At 43.7% G+C, this 21,983-nt stretch overlaps 1 protein-coding gene across 49 annotated transcripts in view; it reads right to left on the bottom strand.

Moving 5' to 3' along the window:
* Positions 1–21,983, bottom strand: part of LOC105467983 (transcription factor 7 like 2) — a 218,729-nt gene that overhangs the window by 189,218 nt on the left and 7,528 nt on the right. For 30 of the 49 annotated variants that reach the window (XR_011607626.1, XM_071069103.1, XM_071069102.1 and 27 more), the window contains exon 4: positions 15,076–15,144. The exons of the other annotated variants lie outside the window; for them this stretch is intronic. Coding sequence is in view for 29 of the 30 variants with exons in the window: in XM_071069103.1 (XP_070925204.1) it covers positions 15,076–15,144 (69 nt within the window). In the remaining variant the exon portion in view is untranslated. The remainder of the gene's footprint in view (positions 1–15,075; positions 15,145–21,983) is intronic. 49 annotated transcript variants of the gene reach the window in all.

Consider the following 21,983-nt stretch of genomic DNA (forward strand, 5'->3'; position numbering starts at 1 on the left):
ATTGGGCAGGTCAAACCAAGGGCTAAATGTGCTGGGGCTTTTTGGTGGAGATGCTCATTTAAATTTTCTCAAAGTATTTTACGTACATTCTACTGGTAACTAGATTAGAAAATTCAGATTCTCAGAATTCACAGTGCTGAAACATAACTGTGAGGTCTTCGTTTATTATCATTCTTTTTTTTTTTTTCTGAGACAGGGTCTTGCTCTACCGCCTAGGCTAGAGTGCAGTGGTGCCATCTCCCTTTACTGCAACCTCCGCCTCCCAGTTCAAGCAATTCTCCTGCCTCAGCCTCCCCAGTAGTTGGAATTACAGGCGCATGCCACTACACCCACCTAATTTTTTGTATTTTTAGTAGAGATGGGATTTCACCATGTTGGCCAGGCTGGTCTCGAACTCCTGACCTCAAGTGATCCGCCCGCCTCGGCTTCCCAAAGTGCTGGAATTACAGTTGTGAGCCACCGCACCCAGCCTATTGTCATTCTTGTACTGGTTCTTCAACTAAGCTGACACTTGGAGAATGCCAGAAAGTGATAAAAAAAAAAAAAAAAAAAATCCTAACAAATTTGACTCTGGGACAAAAGATGTGCCCGGAATGGGCACTCAATGTGCACCATGACCTCATACAATGAACTGTCCCCAGTTACAGAAAAAAAATCCTAGGGCTTTAACCTCCACTTACACCCAGCACTCCCAATCATTAGATATATGGGTACTGAGGCAAGAGTGCACAACCATGAATGTCTTGGCGGTCTATTGCCAAGCTCCTTATGCACTCCAGTCTTTTAAGTTCTCCTTTCAACAGGCGAAGTCTCCAAGGCCAGTCCATTCCACAAAAGAAGAAAACCCCCCAAACCAAAAGAGAAAAAGAAACAAACAATACCAACATACCAGGGGGCTTTAGCACCTCCTCCCCACATAAAAGAGAGCTGGAGTCTCCTAAGAACACCCTTGGCAAAACCAACAATGTAGGCGTAGGGATAAAAACTGGAATCATATATTGTTATATAAAAATCACAAAATTTGGCTGGGCACAGTGGCTCATGCCTGTAATCCCAGCACTTTGGGAGGCCGAGACGGGCAGATCACGAGGTCAGGGGATCGAGACCATCCTGGCTAACACGGTGAAACCCCGTCTCTACTAAAAATGAAAAAAAAAAAAAAAAAAGAAAATTGGCCAGGGGTGGTGACAGGTGCCTGTAGTCCCAGCTACTCGGGAGGCTGAGGCAGGAGAATGGCGTGAACCCGGGAGGCAGAGCTTGCAGTGAGCCGAGATTGCACCACTGCACTCCAGCCTGGGCGACAGAGCGAGACCCTGTCTGGGGAAAAAAAAAAAAAAAAAATCACAAAATTCCTGGGAATGCCAGCCAGAAAAGACTACTACGAGAAATTAGGATATGAGGTCCTTATATATCCTAATGAGTTTGAGGTGCAGAAAACACTAATATCTAGCTCTGAAAACTGCCTCTCAAGTTCAATGCTTTCATTCACCTCATCAGTATATATTAAGCACCTACTATGCGCAAAGCTGGGTCACCACTTAGTAGCTATTAAAAAATAGAGAGGGAGATTTTTAAATAGACAAGACCTTCTAGACTCCATTTCAAATATGCATAATACATATATTTCAAAATAATAATCACTCTTAACTGCTTTCCAATAGAGAATCAAATGCCCCAAGATATCAATTTAAATGTAGCTGTCCTTTTTCTTTCTCTCTTTCAAATCACCATTAAGCTTTCTGGCAAGAGCTTTTTCTAGGCCTCCTGTTACAAGGCTTAGCAGACCCCATAAGGGTTTCAGGGTCTAGAAATAGAGAAAGGGAACCTCGAATTTCCTTTATGTTTTGAGCTGTCAATAGCATTTAAGAAAAACAACTCCTCTCCTTTCTGCTTCAAATGTTTTCCTTATTGGTTCATTTACACAGCGCCGCTCCCCAACAGCAGGCAGTACATCGTTGGGTCATTTCTTTCCCCGCCATTAGTGCAGGCTGCTGAGACAACACCCCAGCTGCCTCCCCCGAGTGGCCTGCGGCATCAGCACATCCCTTTCCCCCAAGTGGTCCCCCCTTTGACTAATGTTCACCAACACTCATACATCATTCCCAAATTGGTCCAAATGAATTAAACACAGCTCTGCTTAACATTATGAGATTTAAATGGATTTTCTCTCTACAGGTCTGCCCCATAATTGGGTTTATCCATCTTGTTGAAGTACAGTTTACACTTGCTAACATCACGCCAATTCAAGCTACATTTTCTGCTCCAGTGGCAGGAGCAAGGCAGATTTGTCATCGGATCATAACAGGTAATTCAAACAACAATTAGTTTGATGACGGTCCGTATGTCAATGTCTGCTCCCAGCAGCCTGGCTCACACCCTATGCTCTCTGTTCCTCAAGATGAATTGTCTTCACAATTCTTCAATTTCAATCATCAACAATGCTTACTGAATCAACTTAAAAACTATTGACACAAGACTTCTTCCCCACAGGGCAGCCTAGTGAAAAGAATCTTCCGGTCCCCCCTAGAATGGGCTACTATCACGCACATCCATTTCCAAGCCTTGGAAAATTTCTGATTTGCAACCAGAGCTATTTATTCTGGTGCTTCATCTCAACCTCAAAAATCAGGGAGGCACGAGGTTTGGGAATAGAAAAGAATGAATCTGTCTGTGCGGGCTCATCCATCCACAAGTAGGAAAACACCTTGTTTAAAATTTGTTTTGAAGTCCCCTGCAGGAATGAATGACAATTGTCAAAGTGTATGAAAATATTATGATCTGACAAGTAATGCTGCCTGACATTAAAAAAAAAAGTAATATTGCTTTTAAAAACCAACTAAAACCTCCAAGCATTCTGAAAATCAGAAGATGATTACAGAAACAGAAACCAGTCCAACCATGGTTACCACTGTTTAGGTGATGCCATAGTCACTAAGACAGCAGGGCAAATTCACGCACTGATGGAGAGCTGAAATCAAAATCTAAGATACGTGGAAAAGAACACCAAGTTGACAAAGGGGTTGAACACTCATCTCAAATTATCTGGCTGAGCACAAAAACAAATTATTTTTAGTCTTTCATATTATAAAAGGGGCTGTTATTTAAAAATTTAAAAAGCACACTTTGCTACCTCTAATATACACCTACCCCAATCTCATTTAAATACTGTTTCCTTTCTGCCCACAATTAGATATTCAAACACATTCACACCCCTAGTTGTACCCCTACGATGTCCCAGGAATTAGTGCATGGTGCTACAGGGAACTAAATATGAGTAAAACACAATCTCTGAGTAAGACACAATCTCAGCCCTTCAGAAGTGCTTACATTCTAGTCAAATGTAACAAGAACCCAGCAAAAAATTTTCAGTGACATAAGAGAAATGCAAACAGCAACCACCAGGAATAAGAGTCATAAATCTTTGTTACCCAGCAAAGATAGTCCAAGTTATCAAATTCATCATGTGTGATATTCTTGACAGGAAATAAAAAATACACAATGCATGTCGGGATAAAGCATATTCTAAATGTGCAAACAAGTACTTCATAATCCTCAATGGTAAAAATAGCAGCTTACATTTATCAAGCACACTTCCTTGTATCATCGTACTGTCCAGATCATTATATATCTTATCTTGTTTGATCTCCCAACTCTAGAAACAGGTACTGCCATTATCCCCATTTTACAGATTGAGGAAACTGAAGCTTAGCAGAGCAGAGACTCAAACCCAGATAGATACCTGACTCCAGAAGCAGAAACTGAACTATTCACCTCCACTTGCACCTGTTTGTTTAAAATGCAAAGGTAATGTAGTTTAATATCAATGGTAGGATGCATGCTTTAAACTATTATACTGAGTCAGAGGTTCTCAACCAGGGGAAGATTTTGATCCCCAGGGGACATGTGGCAATGTCTAGAGATATTTTCAGTTGTCACATTTTTGTTGAGGGTCAGTGGCATCGAGAGGGAAGAGGCCAATGAATGGTGCTAAATAAACACCCTACAGGCCAGGCATGGCGGCTCACGACTGTAATCCCAGCACTTTGGGAGGCCGAGACGGGCAGATCACTCGAGGTCAGGAGTTCGAGAACAGCCTGGCCAACATGGTGAAATCCCATCTCTACTGAAAATACAAAAATTAGCCAGGCATGGTGGCGCATGCCTATAATCCCAGCTACTGGGGAGGCTGAGGTATGAGAATGCCTTGAACCCAGGAGACGGAGGTTGCAGTGATCCAAGATCGCGACACTGCATTCCAGCCTAGGCAATAGAGTGAGACTCTGTCTCAAATAAAAATAAAAATAAAAATACATAAAATTTAAAAGTAAACACCCTACAATGCACAAGATGGCCCCCTGCAACAAAGAATTGTCCAGCCCAAAATGTCAACAGTGCTGAGGCTGAGAAGTCCTGCGTTAAGTCATCCCATCTCATCCAGCCCCTGCTACTAACCAAAGACACAGACATGCCAGTTTCCAGACCGAGCCTCAACCTGGGTGAAATGTGGTATAACCGAGTATTTTCCTAGCTGTACCCCTTAAAAAACTAGGATTTTGTGAAGATGCTTCAAAGACTCCACATGTTTGATGCGAACATTTCTTTTTATAACATATAAATATAGACATAATATAGTACATGTACCCACTTTTAAACTTGATTTTTACATTTCAATGTACTATTCATTAACTATTAAACGCACTGCCATCCATCCAGTGGTTTTGGTGGAACCCTCAGGAATAAGTAATGCCATTTCTGTTTAATTGAAGCATATGCTAAAATTTCAAGACAAGCCACTAAAAAAACAAAAAAGAAAGGAAAAAAAAGGAAGCAACCACTTAATCTGTTTGATCAGGATTCGATCCCAAGCAACCAAATCAAACTCAAGAAACAAATTAACTACTAAGCCTGATAAGCCTGTTAATGTCAGTCACAACCCATCTAGAAATTTCTGTGCTCAGTTCAACAATCCCATGATTTTCAGGGACTTTATAAAATAAATATTATAAAGCAGAATTTACAAAATGAAGTTATGCTAAGAAAATACCAGCAGACGGCCGGGTGCGGTGGCTCATGCCTGTAATCCCAGTATTTTGGAAGGCCAAGGTGGATGGATCACAAGGTCAGGAGTTCAAGACCAGCCTGGTCAAGATGGTGAAACCCCATCTCTACTAAAAACACAAAAAAATTAGCCGGGCATGGTGGCGGGCACCTGTAATCCCAGCCACTCAGGAGGCCGAGGCAGATAATTGCTTGAACCCGGGAGGCGGAGGTTGCAGTGAGCCGAGATCGTGCCACTGCACTCCAGCCTGGGTAAGAGAGCGAGGCTCATCTCAAAAAAAGAAAAGAAAATACCAGCAGCTGACTGCCATAGTAAGTCAGACCTCAAGGCCCACCTGCCGTGGCCCATAAGAGGCACACAGATGGCTGATAGGACAGTTGTTTTTTTTTTTCTTTCTGGTAGTTCCAGTTAAAGACTACCAGACATTCTCTCGGTATCCTCACCAGCCCTCTTCTGAACTAAGTGCGCTAATATCGTGGAGAATGACCAGATACAAATATCTCAACTCGTACAAATACGATGATATAATTAAAACAGATATAAGTTTTAAAATGATGTAAGTAAAAACGGTAAAACTAGACTGCTTTATTTTATCTGGCCAATGTAATCCAATTGCTATCGGCTTACACAAGATGATAACCTCTCCTGGAAAGACAGAAAGAAATCCGTGTTGAAAGAAAGCTGCACTGGACTCCTGGATTCTTGTCTTGTCCTGTGTCCACCAAGTGGGGAGACCTGGGACCAACCCATTCACCTCCATGCACCTGTTTCCTTGCCTATTAAAATGGACTGTATCAGCCTGGGCATCAAGGCGAGACCCCGTCTCTACAAAAAAATTAAAACTTGGCAGGGTGCAGTGGCCCCCGCCTGTCATTCCAGTACTTTGGGAGGCCAAAGCAGGCAGATTATTTGAGGCAAGGGTTCAAGACCAGCCTGGCCAACATGGTGAAACCCCGTCACAACCAAAAATACAAAAATTAGCCGGGGCGTGGTGGCAAGAACCTGTAATCTCAGATACTTGGGAGGCTGAGGCAGCAAACAGCTTGAACCCAGGAGGCAGAGGTTGCAGTAAGCCGAGATGGTACAACTGCACTCCAGCCTGGGCAACAGAGTGAGACTCCATCTCAAAAATAAATTAATTAATTAATTAAAATTAAAATTAAAAAAACAAACCAATAAAAAAAGCCTACAACAGTTGTTCTCTAGTGTGATTGTGTGCCTCAGAATCATCTGGTGTGGGGAAGTGGTGGCAGATTCCAGAATCCCCTAGACCAGCGTGCCTCAACCCAGCCTGCTCACTAAAAGCTGGGAAGCTTTTGCAACCCAGGGATGCACAGGCCCCAACCCCTAGACGCTGACTCGGTTGGTCTGGGGCAGGGCCTGGGCTGAATATTGTTTGAAATGCTTCCTGAGTGAGTGTAACCTAACAGTCCAAGCTGGGAACCCTTGCCCTAGTCCGGTGGTTCTCCAAGAGCTATCCCCAGAGAAGGAACACAGCATTAATTAAAAGCTTGCAAATGTCAGGACCCCTTCCAAGCTTACAGAACCTGAAACCCTGGGGATGGATTCCCAGTCTGCTCTCCGGGTGCCCTCCAGGTGATACTTGAGCTTGTGAAACACTGACCCAGTCCCTAAATGAGAATCTCCAAGGAATAGAACCCAGGATTCTGTGCTTTTTAGCAGGTCCCACGTGATTCCTATGCGTGTTGCCCAGAAGGCTGGTTGGTAGCCACTGCTATAAGGAACCCCTAGACCCTTGAGAGCATTACTTTGAGCAGGCAATAGTTACCATAAGCCTATGTAGGACAGCCTTCCTCTCGTCACACTGTCTGGGTTGGAATCCTAATTGGCCTTGGGCAAAATATCTCAGGTATCTGATTCCTCATTTACAAAATGAGGATAATGGTGATAATACCAGTAACTACACCTTTCGAATTTCCCTCTGTGTTGTTATGAAGAATCAATAAAGAATTCACATACGCTGGGCATGGTGGATCACTCCTGTAATCCTAGCACTTTGGGAGGCCACAGCAGGCAGATAGCTTGAGCTCAGGAGTTAGCGACCAGCCTGGGCAACATGGCGAAGCCCCATCTCCACTAAAAATACAAAACTTAGCCAGGCGTGGTGATGCATACCTGTAGTCCCAGCTACTCAAGAGGCTGAGGTGGGAGAATCACCTTAGCCCAGTGAGGTCAAGGCTGCAGTGAGCTATGATCACGCCACTGTACTCCAGCCTGGGTGACAGAGTGAGACCCTGTCTCAAAATAATAATAATAATTCACAAAAAGCACTCAACACTGGACCCCTCAAGAGAATTCAGTAAGCATAAGCAGCTATTATTACTAACTATTGTTATTGCCTCTGACCCCAAAGTCTAAGCACATTACTGTCCAAGCTACTCTTCCACAAACAAATGCTTTTTCTCAAGCTTTGCAAAAGTATCTGGCTCTCTTCACATAAGAATGGGAAAATAAAGGCCTCAAAAACTCACAGGAACATAAGGGCAGTCCAATTTCTCATTCAAAATAAGAAAATGCTATCCCAATATAGTATTTAGCCAGCCCTCATTTTTTATTTGGCGAGTGAAAATGACTGGGACAGCCAATAAATGATCAATTGATTGGTTTCAGAAGACTCTAAGGCAGCAATTCTTAAACTTCAGTAGGTTGAAAATCACAACCCTGATTTAAAATGACGGCCGGCGGGAGGCTGAGGCAGGAGAATCACTTGAACTCAGGAGGTGGAGGTTGCAGTGAGCTGAGATCGTGCCACTGCACTCCAGCCTGGGCGATAGAGCGAGACTCCGTCTCAAAAAAAAAGAAAAAAGAAAATTATGGCCAGGCCCAGTGGCTCACACCTGTAATCCCAGCACTTCGGGAGGCCAAGGTGGATGGATCACCTGAGGTCAGGAGTTTGAGACCAGCCTGGCCAACATGGTGAGACCTCGTCTCTACTAAAAATATAAAAATTAGCTGGGTGTGGTGGCACACACCTGTAGTCCCAGCTACTCAGGAGGCTGAGGCAGGAAAATTGCTTGAACCCAGGAGGTGGAGGTTGCAGTGAGCCAAGATCACGCCACTGCATTCCAGACTGGGTGACAGAGCAAGACTCCATCTCAAAAACCAAAAAGTAACTCCTGTCCAGATGTGGTGGCTCACACCTGTAATCCCAGCACTTTGGGAGGCCAAGGCAGGAGGATCACCTGTGGTCAGGAGTTCAAGACCAACCTGGCCAACATGGTGAAATCCCCGTCTCTACTAAAAATACAAAAATTAGCCAGGTGTGGTGGTGCACACCTGTAATCCCAGCTACTCAAAAGGCTGAGGCACGAGAATCACTTGAAACCCGGGAGGCGGAGGTTGCAGTGGACCGAGATGGTGCCACTGCACTCCAGCCTAGACAACAGAGTGCAAGGCTCTGTCTCAAAAAATAAAGGAAAAAGAAAATCTAACTCCTGGACTGCACCGGAAACTTAACTCAGTCTTGGAACAGGGTGTGTATAAGTCAGTATTTAAAATATCACTAGAATTTAAGGTTGGTGAGAGCAAGGGATTTTTGTCTGTTTTGCTCACTGATGAATTCTCCAGTGGCCTGGCACATATTAGATGCAAATATTTTTCCAGAATGAACATTCTTCTGAGGTATGGACTTAAATTAGCTAACGAGGCTAAAACTCATCACCATAGCAAGTCAATGAACCTCCTAAGCAAGTTACCTGGCAGCATCCACAGGTTCTATCAAACTACTGTAATGAAATGCTCTCTCTGTCTCTCTCTAATTCTTCATTCCTCTGTGGAAAATGGACATGAAATGTCACAGCCTGAGTCTGCTACAGCTCTGAAGGAAATGTGAGGAAGTGACTACACCAAGGGCTGAACCTGTTTCCAGGAGTTCTTCACTTAGCCTGGATCAGCTGCTCAGCCAAGACAGCAAATCCTCATGAAAACGGGAAGGCCAGGGGACCTGTGATGGGTGAGAGGACAGGCCCAGAACACAAGAGAGCCCCATCAAAAACCTGAAGTGAGAGAAAAGTCAAGCGCCCTGCAAACACGCCACCTCATTCCCCAATGCTGGGCCAGTCCGGTGGTACTAATTTCTGGCCATGCTCATCACAGCATGAGGGGTCTCCTCAGACACAGACATAGACATAGACTCTGTGTCAACGCACTCCAGGAATCTTAACAATGTTAAGACACTCTAAGATGGAACTTCCAGTTCACATCCAGGAATAAGTGGCCAACATGAAGTAAGGACACTCTCCAGTTAGTATTCTTCTCTCCTTGGCTCCAAAAAGCACCCAGGCTCTGGAGGAGGGTCCTGGTAGCCTTAGTGAATCATGGTGGAGGAGTGCTAAGACCAAGCAGAAGGTTATGCTTTGGTAAAGCTCAGATGGGAACTTGCAAGCATAGGAACAAGAGGGAAAGTAACCCCCACTGCACAGTCTCCACTCCTCAGCTGTGTAAACAAATAAAATGGTCCATTTCTTCTGGATCCTCTCCGAGTTGTCTTTGTGTGGACGCACACACGCGTGCACACACGCGCACACATACACACACACAAACCACTTCACATCTAAAAAGAATAACAACCAAGAAAGGTCTACACAGTTTGTTTTTGCTGCATGTGGAGGTTTTTCCTAAATCACATCTGACTTGGTGTTAAAACATCAACCTTTGGCCAAAACGCTCTTAAAACAAAGGCTTAACTGGCTCAGAAGTAGCCCTTCCGAAAACCAAGGGAAACATCTTCTGTGGGTCTTGACCTTCATCACAACAGTGTTCATGGGGTTGGAATAATGCTGAGAATAGGAGTGTTGGAAGAGCTTTCTTCATGAAGGCAATAGAGATGCAATAGAGATGCCTAACCATTATCTGCAATCACCTGCAGGGCATTCCTGGGAGGCAGCTCTGTTTATACACATCTGCAATGTGGGTCCACCTCTGGAATTCAGCCTGCTAGTCCTCCTCCCAGGTTAATGGAGACAGTGGGAGGAGTTCCTAGGAGCTAGGGCCAAAGGCCAAATCACTGCATGAAGGGGCCTGCACCGAAGCTTGGGCAATTGGCCTCTGATCACACCCAGATAAATTTACTGCTCACCCTACACGTATCACTCACATACCTAACAACTACTACCGCTGTTGCAATGACAATACTCACATCCAGCACTCAAGTCTCTCTGAGAAGGTCAGTGCAAGGCTAAACACACATTACCCCATGCCCCTCCAAGTCTACTCTCGGTATATGAACAGAAATGGAAATATGTTTCCCCAAAAGATGTGTGTGAAAATGTTACTAGAATTTTATTCATAATAGCAAAAAAAAACTGGAAGCAATGCAAATACCCAACAACACAGGAAGGATGCATGCACTGAAGCACATTCATTGGTGGAATACTACTTGGCCATGAAAAAGAGCAAACCGTTGCTACCCAAGAGAACATGGATGAAACTCACAGACATATGCTGAGTGTGGCCAGACATGAATCAGTATATTCTGTAAGATTCCATTACATGTTTTTGCCAAAAAACAGGCAAAACTAATCCACAGTGATAAATAAAACTAACAGACTTTTCAGTGGGGGCAGGGGAGAGAGGAAGCAGCCAAATAACTGGAAAAAGGGGGAGACAAGGGAGACTTCTGGGGAGCTCTTTATCAGAAGTTAGCCTCTGAGGCCAAATCCAGCCACTGCCTGTTTTTTCTAAATAAAGCTTTATTGAGACACAACAAGGAATATATTCCTTTGGGTTTATCATTGACTGCTTTCAACCCACAATAGAAGCGCTGAGTACAGCTGACCCCTGAACACCCGGGCCAGGGACACAGTTGAAAAGTCGAGTATAGGTCAGGCTCAGTGGCTCACACCTGTAATCCCAACACTTTGGGAGGCCAAGGCAGGTGCATCACAAGGTCAGGAGATCGAGACCATCCTGGCTAACACGGTGAAACCCCATCTCTACTAAAAATACAAAAAATGAGTCGGGCGTGGTGGCAGGCACCAGTAGTCCCAGCTACTAGTGAGGCTGAAACAGGAGAATTGCTTGAGCCTGGGAGGCGGAGGTTGCAGTGAGCCGAGATGCGCCACTGCACTCCAGCCTGGGCGACAGAGGGAGACTCCGTTTCAAAAAAAATGAAAAAGAAAACCTGAGTATACCTTTTGACTCCTCAAAAACTTAACTAATAGCCTACTGCTGACTAGAAGCCTGACCGATAACATAAACAGTCAATTAATATATAATTTATGTATATATTATATGCTGTATTCTTACAATAAAGTAAGCTAAAGAAAATGTTATTAAGAAAATCATATGGAAAACATATTTACTATTCATTAAGTGGGAGTGGATTATAATAAAGGTCTTCATCCTTGCCTTCTTTGGGATGAGTTGGCTGAGGGGGAAGAGGAGGAAGAGAAGGGGTTGGTCTTGCTGTCTCAGAGGCAGAAGAAAATCCATATCTAAGTGGATCCATGTGGTTCAAACTCGTGCTGTGTCGTTCAAGGGTCAAATGTAGTTGCAACAGAGACTGAGCAGCTCAGAAAGCCCAAAATATTTACTATCTGGCCCTTGACAATAAAGGTGTCCCAACCTCATTCTATATACTGATCTCAGTGATGGTTTCACGGGCGTTCACATATGGAAAACTTCATCCACCTCTCTACTAAAGTTCTGTGTACTGTGTTATACGTAAATTACACTACAATAAAACATTTTAAAAGTCAATAGAATTTTAAAACAATGTCTTTTCTAAAAGATCTTTTAATTTTCGGCTGGGCACAGTGGTTCACACCTGCAATCTCAACACTTTGGAAGGCCGAGGTGGATCACGTGCGGTCGGGAGTTCGAGACCAGCCTGACCAACATGGAGAAACCCTGTCTCCACTAAAAATACAAAAACAGCCGGGTGTGGTGGCGCATGCCTGTAATCCCAGCTACTCGGGAGGCTGAGGCAGGAGAATCACTTGAACCCGGGAGGTGGAGGTTGCAGTGAGCCGAGGTCACGCCATTGCACACCAGCCTGGGCAACAGAGTGAAACTCCGTCTCAAAAAAAAAAAAAACTTTTAATTTTCATTCTAGTTTTATTTGTGTTATTCACTTTGGGAGAACGTGGCCATCTGAGTTGCTCTTGTCTTTTCAAAACCAGGAGGAGCTAGGAGGCTGTCAAAAGTAGGAAAGATCTAAACATAGCAACTGCTATTGTGTCCAAACCTTTTATAAGAATGTGACGTGTCTATAGAATCACTCAAGGCCATTCATATAAACGGAGAGCTTGGCTGAGTCCTGAGATTACAGGAGCGATGGGAAGGGAAAAGAGTATGAGTCTCCTGTGATGCACAGGGTCATAGTACTCTGGGTTATTTTAGGATGTAGCTTAGGAGAGCAACCAGCTCAACTCCTATTGAAATCTAGTGTTTATTAAGGTTAAACAGTTTTAAGTTTCCAGGGACAATAACTCTGCCCCGACAATCGTGTTGCATTTAGCCTTAAGTTGGAGAATGGAGCGAAGGGAACATGTCTGGTCTATGCTGTACCAGGGCAAAAAGATTATGAGCACCCCAATGTACTTTGGGAACAATTTCATTTTGTCTAAGCTTTCCCCTTCTTTTCCCTTTGCTTCTTTGGTTTTGTTTTTTGCCATTTATCCTTTGATGATCAAACTAAAATTACAGCTAGATGCCATTTAGCTTGGCCTTGTGCGGGTCTAGCAGAGACTGAGGGAGAATGAACGCTGCAAAAGCATGATTCTGGGTCTCTAATAAAATGTCTCTCTGTTTGCCCACATGGGCATCAAGCCTTAGCAAATAGAAGCAGAGGAGAACAATACTACCTGTTCATGGAGGAATAGTAATGGTTTCAGTCCTCCAAAACAATGAGCTCTGTAATTTACTCCATCTTCCTCCTGAGAAAGAGCTTCACATGGCCTGCACCGTGCCAGGTGGTTTGGAGAAAGACAAACTGCTCAGCCTAACAAGGGGCACTTCAGCAACGGGTGTAAAGATACAACAGCTGGTCTGGTCCGGGCTAGTCTCCCAGTGACATGGCCCCAGCCAGCTTTTCCACACCAAGATAAGGATCACTATCCTATTCAACTTCAACAATTCCCACACCCCAGGCAACAAGATTTTCCAGCACTCCCCGAGATGTAGGAGGCCTCCGGACATGGTATATTCACCTGTTCACCAAGAGTTGTACATCCACCCAGGCACCAAGAGTTAGGGTTTGGGCTTGTTCTCTAACCAAGTCCTGCATCTAAAGCACTTTCTGGGAGCAAGACTTACTATGCTGTCCATCAGAAGAAAGAAGGAGGGACCAATCGGCAGCATGCCAAAAAGAACAACTGCAGCCTCAAGTTAAAGACAGGTCAGTCTTGGAAACAGTTAGGGGTTGAGAAGGGTAAAATCAAGAGCCACACTTTTCCCCCAAAAGACGCACACAAGAAGGTCATCAACTGCAGAAATAATCAAAAAAAGAAAAAAAAAAAAAAAATATATATATATATATATATATTTTAGACAGAGTCTCACTCTTGTCACCCAGGCTGGAGTGCAATGGCATGATCTCGGCCCACTGCAACCTCCACCTCCCGGGTTCAAGTGATTCTCCTGCCTCAGCCTCCTGATTAGCTGGGATTACAGGCACCCACCACCACACCGAGTAACTTTTATATTTTTAGTAGAGACGGGGTTTTGCCATGTTGGCCAGGCTGGTCTCAAACTCCTGACCTCAAGTGATCCGTCCACCTCAGCCTCCCAAAGTGCTGGGATTACAGGCGTGAGCTACCTCACCCAGCCTCAAATATTTTTAAAATAAGTTGCTGTGGCCTGAAAATGAGTACAGAAACACTAGGAATGCACCAAATAAAAATGTCTGCTGACTCATGCTTTTCACTGGCGGAATAATTCCGTTTACCTGGGGCAAACAGCTATCTGAAAGTCTTATCGAGGAAGATGCAGATCTGAGATGACAGAGCTACAAAGATGCATTGTGGCTGCGGCTACCTAAGACCACACACACACACACAGATACACACAAACACAGACAAGTTATCTGCAAGGGCTCTTCACCAGAAAAGAAGTCATGGAATAATGCACATGATCTAACAAACCAATATCAACTCACAAGAAAAGAAGGCTCTCCAGCTAGACTTTAATGCTACAGCAAAAGGTTTCAAGAGAATCCCTTCGAAGGGTTAAGGCAGGACACTCAAGAAGTTTTGGTACCATTAGTTACACCATGAGGTACATCCATCCCAGCAAAGCCGGGCAGACAGATGAAAATCGTATTAGTCTGCTCTCCCTCCTCTACTGCATTCTGCTGGCATCAGTTCAGCTCCGAGTCTATATTAGTCCATGATTTGTTTAGCCTTTGGATTTAAGAGAATGGAAGTACTACGTGAGCAGGAAACAGGACACTCATCAGAAGCTGGGATCTGTCGCCTTTCCCTTCCAGCACATTTAGTGTCGTACATCGACAGGTCCAAGAGAAACCAACATTTCAGGATGATCAGGTCCAAAGAGATATTCTTAGCACCACTTAACAAGATTTTGATCCACCAGAAACCACCCTCTGGCTGTCGCATGGCCTCCTCTTCCACCTCTCCCCTTAAGCCTTCCCATTCACATTGTGCCACCCTTACTCCCAATTCAACATCCCTCCCTAAGCAAAGAAAAATAGTCAAGCTGGGGTCTGTGTGCCCATTATACCCGATCAAGAAACTCTTTACAATAAGCACAGGCTTCTCTTTCTTTCCATATCTCTACATCATTTTAGCAGCATTTCTCCTGCTTCTCTCTCCTTTGCTCCCCTTCTCCCCCAGTGATTCAACCACCACCACCACCACCACCACCAGCACCACCAGCACCACCAGCACCACCAGCACCACCACCATCACCATCATCACCACCACCATCATCATCATCATCATCATCATCTCAGTTGGGGTAAGGGGCAGAGAATAAAACACACAAGAGACCTACATATAGACAATTCAAGCTTCAGAATCTCTTGCGTTTCCTACCTGAACTGCAATCTGGTGTTCAATCGTTTTGTACGCAGAGTAATGTGTGCTGCCGGACTGAAAATGGAGCTGTAGAAAGAAACCAAATCAAAGCGTTCTGCTTATGTCACAAACTACAAGAAAACATCTTAAGCAGTTTATGAATAGCAGACAAACCTTCCTAGATTGAACTGCAGCCTTGGCATTCAATCAAGACCTGTGTACTTTTATTTGTTGCTATGGATAAGATGATCATAACAGTCTAAGGTAAAGTTTTTTTTTTTTTTTAAAGCACCTATTCAATAAGCATACAGGGAAGGTGGGGGCCAGGAGTGAGAATTAATGACATGAAAATGAAAGATGGATGCCCATTAAGACATAAAGGAAGCCAGTGTGCTGAGCGGGATGCTGAGAAAAATGAACTGTGTGCTGCAAAAAAGTCACCAGAATTGCAACATGTAGGCAAGAGGAAGGATTAGCAGAGAAAAGATTATGAGAAGCCACAAGACTGCAACAAGTACAAGCACCCCACCCCTATATTTCTAATAACTGGGCCCCAGCTCTCCAATGCAATTCTATTTCTGGGAAAACAAATGTGTCAGACAGAATTCAGGGGCCACCCGATGCCTTACACATTCTTTCATGATGACTAAGCTGTCCATCCCAGGCCATCTCTGTCACCTGCACTCTAGTAATCCACACTTCCCCAAAGAGAGGGCCAAACACTGCCAGAAAGCCACCAATTTTCTAACGGAGGACCACCTATTAGGTGGCAACTGAGTGAATGCAAGTCACTGATTGGCTCAGATCCTCCCCAAGGTCTAAGTCTGTCCTCAGCCTTTCCCTCTGAAGTCCTAGAGACCACCCATCAAAGAAGCAGGTATCCCGAAATAGAAAGAAACAGCAAGATTGTTCACCCAATTCTCACCTTCCCAAATAATACTTGTTAATCTTGGGATCCCATCAATTGGGAACACAAACACCATCTACTGATTTATTTTATAAACAATACAATAATCACTAAAGGATCTCAACAATTATCTGAAAATGCATTTTAATTTGCCATATAGGAACTAATAATGAGGAATCAGATGACCCTGGAAAATTGATGTCCAGTCCCCTCCTTGTAACAGGCAAATCAACTGCATTTCCGAACATGGATCTGTAGTATTATATCAAACTACTGTTACTACTCCTGTGCTATTACTACTACCAGAACACATCTGTGTTACTAGCACAAATTTACACTGCGAGTTTCAGATCCAGATAATTTGTATCTTGCTCCCTGGAAGGAAAACAATTCAGTCCACACAGTTTTAAAAAATAAATAAAGGGGAAAAAAATCACATAAGAACTTTTGAACTAACTCAAACACAAGGGTAGTAATCCAATTTTAAAAAATAGTGTAAATCCATATTGTTCATGGGCTAAGTCTATAAATACCCATTCTAGGATGCAGTGGGCTCTGAGATCATTTTATCTGTTCCAAATAAACAAACAGAAAACATTACATACATATTTACAGATAGATATAATGTAAGTCTGCTTGCCCCAAACAGAGTATTAATCAAAATTAAAAGGAGGCACAATGAAGTGGGTGGGAAAAAACCCTACACCTGTCAAAGGAGAGTAATAAACCACAGTACCCTAAAACAACAGAAGATCTGACCCCCACACACACAGCCCCCCACACACACTCAGAAGCAGCATCTGAAGTGAACCGCTGGCAGGGCACAGTGGCTCACGTCTCTAATCCCAGCACTTTGGGAGGCTGAGGTGGGCGGATCACCTGAGGTCAGAAGTTTGAGGCCACCCTGGCTAACATGGTGAAACCCCATCTCTACTACAAATACAAAAATTAGCCAGGTCCGTGGTGGTGGGTGCCTATGGTCCCAGCTACTCGGGAGGCTGAGGCAAGAGAATTGCTTGGACCCAGGAGGCAGAGGTTGCAGTGAGCCAAGACCTCATCACTGGACTCTAGGCTGGACGGTAAGAGTGAGACTCCATCTCAAAAATAAAAAATAAAAATAAATAAGTAAAGTGACCCGCTGAAAAACAAAGATGACTTTGCACCCTTTGTCCTCATCTCCTTTTTGTAAAAACTGCCAGTCAGTAAACGGAGATTGCACTAATTACTGTGACAATTCTGCATCATGTTAAAACAACTTCTGTGCCTGGGACAGGTTTCTCTGCGAGCTTGGAATTCTTGGCCAGAAAGTAGCTCTTGTCTGAGAGGAGGGTTCTCCTTCGAGCAGAGTAGGCAACACTAACAACTTGTCCCTCTCTTTTCAGTTGGTTTTATTCTCTTCTTTTCCAATCGCCTGATTCAGATCTTAATGGAAACTTGTCCAAGCTTTCCTTCCCACAATCCCTGCAGAGCCCCTAGGCAATCTGTACACAGGGGAACCACAGGAATCTTATATTGTCAATTAAAATTGAATGGACACCTGATAACTAAGGCTATGTTGTAGAAAAAAAATTCATATAGTCACAATCTTATGAATAAATTAATCAAACTGTGGTTAATCCAAATTCCATTGTCACTTGTGCAGTTCTGTTCTTAATCCTTGCCTTCATCATCACCTAAATAACACCAACAATCCTAGAGAGAATCCTGTAATTGAAACAGTAAAAATGCAGCTGCAAGTTCCTTAAGACTCTAGCAGAGAAATCAACATATAGGACAAAGTTAATTTTACCTTCTCTTTCTTTCTGTCTCTCTCTCTCTCACACACACACACACACACACACAAAACACACACACACGCGCATGCGTGCACTAGCGCAGACACCCACACTCCATTCTAACGCCCCCCACCACCCCCAGCCACATAACTTTCCTCAGGTGCCCAGCGACTCAGAAAAGCTCACCCAGCTCACGAACACACCACACACCCAGCACAAGCAGCTTATTCTGTGTCTAAGTCAGATCTTTCCTCCCAGCCAGCAACCATTGTGCTGGAGAGATTTCCAAGCTACACTTCCTCCAGCTACCGCAACAAGGACTTAAAATTTTCTTGTTTCTCCTTTGGGTTTCCACTCTCTCTCTCTCTCTCTTTTCCCAATACACTTTTCTTTTGAAAATGCATACTTTCACTGCTTTTTCCTTCCCTGTAAAAAACAAAGATATCTTGTTCATTATAATCTAATTTTTTTAAGGCACAGATAAAAAGTACAAACACCCAGTAAATCCCTGGCATTCTAAACTGGAACAATCATTTCTCTCTCCAGAAGCTAGAAGGAAGAATAAAACATGGTAGGTCATTTGTGCTTTGGAATATGAGGTGAGATTGCGAGGTCTAGGACAAGATGACTGAGGCAGATCTAAGTTTAAAAACCAGGTTCTGGTCAGGCACGATGGCTCACGCCTGCAATCCCAACACTTTGGAAGGCCGAGGGGGGCGGGGGGAGGCAGATCACCTGAGGTCGGGAGTTCCAGACCAGTCTGGCCAACACGGTGAAACCCCGTCTCTACTAAAAAATACAAAAATTAGCCGGGCATGGTGGCACATGCCTGTAATCCCAGCTACTTGGTACGCTGAGGCAGGAGAATCACTTGAACCCAGGAAGCGAAGGTTGCAGTGAGCAGAGATTGCACCATCGCACTCCAGCCTGGGCAACAAGAGCAAAACTCTGTCTCAAAAAACAAATAATAAAATAAAATAAAAACCAAGTTCCCAGGCTGGAAGCGGTGGCTCGCACCTGTAATCCCAGCACTTTGGGAGGCCAAGGCAGGTGGATCACCTGAGGCCAGGAGTTAGAGACCAGCCTGGCCAAGATGGCAAAACCCCATCTCTACTAAAAATACAAAAATAAAACTAGCCCGGCATGGTGGTGCGCACCTACAATCCCAGCTACTGGGGAGGCTGAGGCAGGAGAATTGCTTAAGCCAGGGAGGCAGGGGCTACAGTGGGCCAAGATCACACCACTGCACTCCAGCCTGGATAACAAGAGCAAAACTCCATCTAAAAAAATAAAAAATAAATAAAAAAAAAAAAAAACGGTTTCCATCTGCATCATCTCTTGGGACTGTCCTGCACCCATCACCGAGAGTGCTCTAAGACCGCTCCGCATCATTTCCTCATCCGGCAAACATGGCTGCTCTCACCTGGTTACGCCCCACACCTTCAAAATGACGCCTCACTGCCTGGAGTACCCAGGGAGTCACCAGATGAGAACTCCAACGTATTTTCCGCTTCATTCCTTCCCATGAAGCTCTCAACAAAAATCAGTGACCAAGCCCATTCCCCATTCTAGCACCCACAAATGCCTCAGCCCTCACTCGTCCAGAGGAAGAACCATGAAGACTCGGCAGTTCTCAGCACAGGCTTGCAAAATTCTTCAGCAATGTAAAGACCAACATTTTAAGATTAACCCCTTCCCTTATTATCATCATATCTAGATTCTTCGTCTCATTTCTAATCACTACTGGGCTCTAAATTTGATGTTTCTGATACAAAACATCAGAGCTATCCAGATGTGGAATGGGAAACAGCTTTTTTCAACCACAGGAATCTCCTCAAAGACAACTAAAACAGCTGAAATCCTCGGTTGGTTTTTCCAGCACTAAGCTAACTTCTAACACAATGAACATTAATTTTTGATGACTACTCGTCCTGCTAAATTGGGAAGAGGTGGAACATTTACTTTATTTTCAGTTTTATGAATCACCTGGCTTTCTCTTATCTATATAAAAAAAGTAACAGATCATTTCCTAGGAGGTGTTGGTTTTTTTGGTCCACTTTCCTCTCTACCCTGTAGCTACTACCATGAGCCACTTGAAATCTAATTTCCATGTAATTACCTTAAGAAACAAAATACTTTTTTAGTATACCTAAGACCTTTTCTTAGGTCATTAGTCATTTGAGCAACCACAGGCCATTATGAGCCCAGCTTCCCCTACCCCGCTGCCCCCAGTCCTGTGTTGAGAGCCTTTTACATTTAATGGGAAATAAACTTTTGACCAAGATTTTGGGTGACTGCCTGCCCTTATAAAGTACCAAGGGGGGCCTCTGACTTCAAGAGAAAAGGCAAAGCCAGCATTGCCTGGTACTTGAGCTTAAACATTCCTGCAAAGATCTAGACACTGAACATTTGTACCATCCCCAAACAATAACTTAACGACAGCATCCCCTTTCACTTCCTGGCATTCTGCCTCAGAAATTCTGCTGCAACAAAATGCATGCCTTTAGACACAAGAACAATCTCTCCTACTGTCTCAATGTTCCATCAAATGTCTATTTACCCTCATTAATTTTTCTTTTCCTCAACCTGAAACCATCAGCTATGAGTCAGAGAACGATCATTAACTTTTACAGCTTCTATACGCATCCACCTACTCACATTTGGGGAAAGAAGTATTGACTTGCAACATTGCCCGAGACCAAAATTCTCTAAGAAGAAAAAAAGGGGGAAAAGTCGCTTCAAGAAAGTTTTATCTGTAGGTCTATGGGGAAATGCTACATTCATTGTTTTTCCACTTTGTGCTGTAAAGTCTCAAAAAAAAAAAAAAAAGTTGAGCTTGAACTTGGTTATGGTGATAGGCATTTCTGGGTTGATTTTTTAGAGAAACGATGATTTTTCTTTCAACATCAAAACATAATTAAAGTTCTTAAACTGTTTGGCGGAAAAAAATAAAGTGAATCAAGTTTCCTGCCCTTGTACAAAACATATTTCTAGCATATAGAAAAACACGTGGGCTGAAGTGCTGAGACATGTTCCTAACACAGCATTTTTCATTAAAAGTTGCTACACTAACACTGTTAAAATGATGCCCCATCATTACTCCACTTAGCAGTTGCAGTGCTGCAACTCATAACGAATTAATTTGCATTAATGTGGGTTTCATGTGTCCTTCCCTGGGTATGCCATTGTGATTCAGGCTTAATAAAACTGACACGACAATAACATAGTGCCTTTTATTTCACTTTCCAAAACAAACCAACGCACCCAAAGACCCACACAAATCCTCTCAATTTTTTAAGCATTTTACTAATATATTTTAGTACATCATAATTGGCCCAGCACGAAGGAATCTAGTTATCTTCTCAGTAAATATTTATAGCATCACTCTTTCCCATTCATTCTGCATTTTCTTAGAGAATCTCACTGTAGCCTACATCTGCAATTCATTGACTTTACAATTTACCACATGTTGGGATGGGAGAGGTCTTAGCTCCATTTGAATCACTACACAAATATGCAAGTGATTTATCGGTTTCAAGCTAAAGACTGCAAGAGAGGGACTCCACTTTTCCTGAACATTACTTCTTCTGGCAGACCATGAACAATTACAGTGCGTACTAATTAAGCTCTGTAAATGTGCTGTGCCCTGCTAATGCCTACCAGGCCTCAAATTTATTTTCATGATGCCAAACTTTAGGGAGCAATTTTAACTCCTTCAGGGCTGATCCCACTCCTGGCCATTCCTTCCTCCTTAGACCGACCTGGTTGGGGCTACTGCATGACAAAAAGAATAAAATATAACAGGTCGAATTACCAGCCCGAAATCAGATGTGCCTAAGGAAGAAAAAACCTATCATGGGAAAAGCAAAGAACACCTTGGCTGATAACCCGTTCAAAGATCCCACAGCCCCATCTTTGTAATGAGCTGTTTAGGGATTCACATCTATCCCTGAGGGCTAGTAAGTTTCTGCGTGCCATTGATTAGAAAAGAAAACCTTTCGGCCTGGGTCTTTAAGTTTGGGGTGGATAGAAGGAAGGATCCAGTCAGAAATGAGAGCCATCATCTCTCCTGGCCTGGCAAACACCTCTGAATCCCACTTCCCCCCTATACCGCGTAGTCAGTTTGTAATGCACCAGAACAGCCCACTTTTTCAACATAAATTAAAATCAGTAGGACAACTGGCCGCCTCTCTCACACTCCGGTCTCCACCACAGATAATGCCCCACCCCCAGATGCTTACACA

This window comes from Macaca nemestrina, chromosome 9 (genome assembly GCF_043159975.1).
Source record: "Macaca nemestrina isolate mMacNem1 chromosome 9, mMacNem.hap1, whole genome shotgun sequence".
NCBI classification, from domain to species: domain Eukaryota; kingdom Metazoa; phylum Chordata; class Mammalia; order Primates; family Cercopithecidae; genus Macaca; species Macaca nemestrina.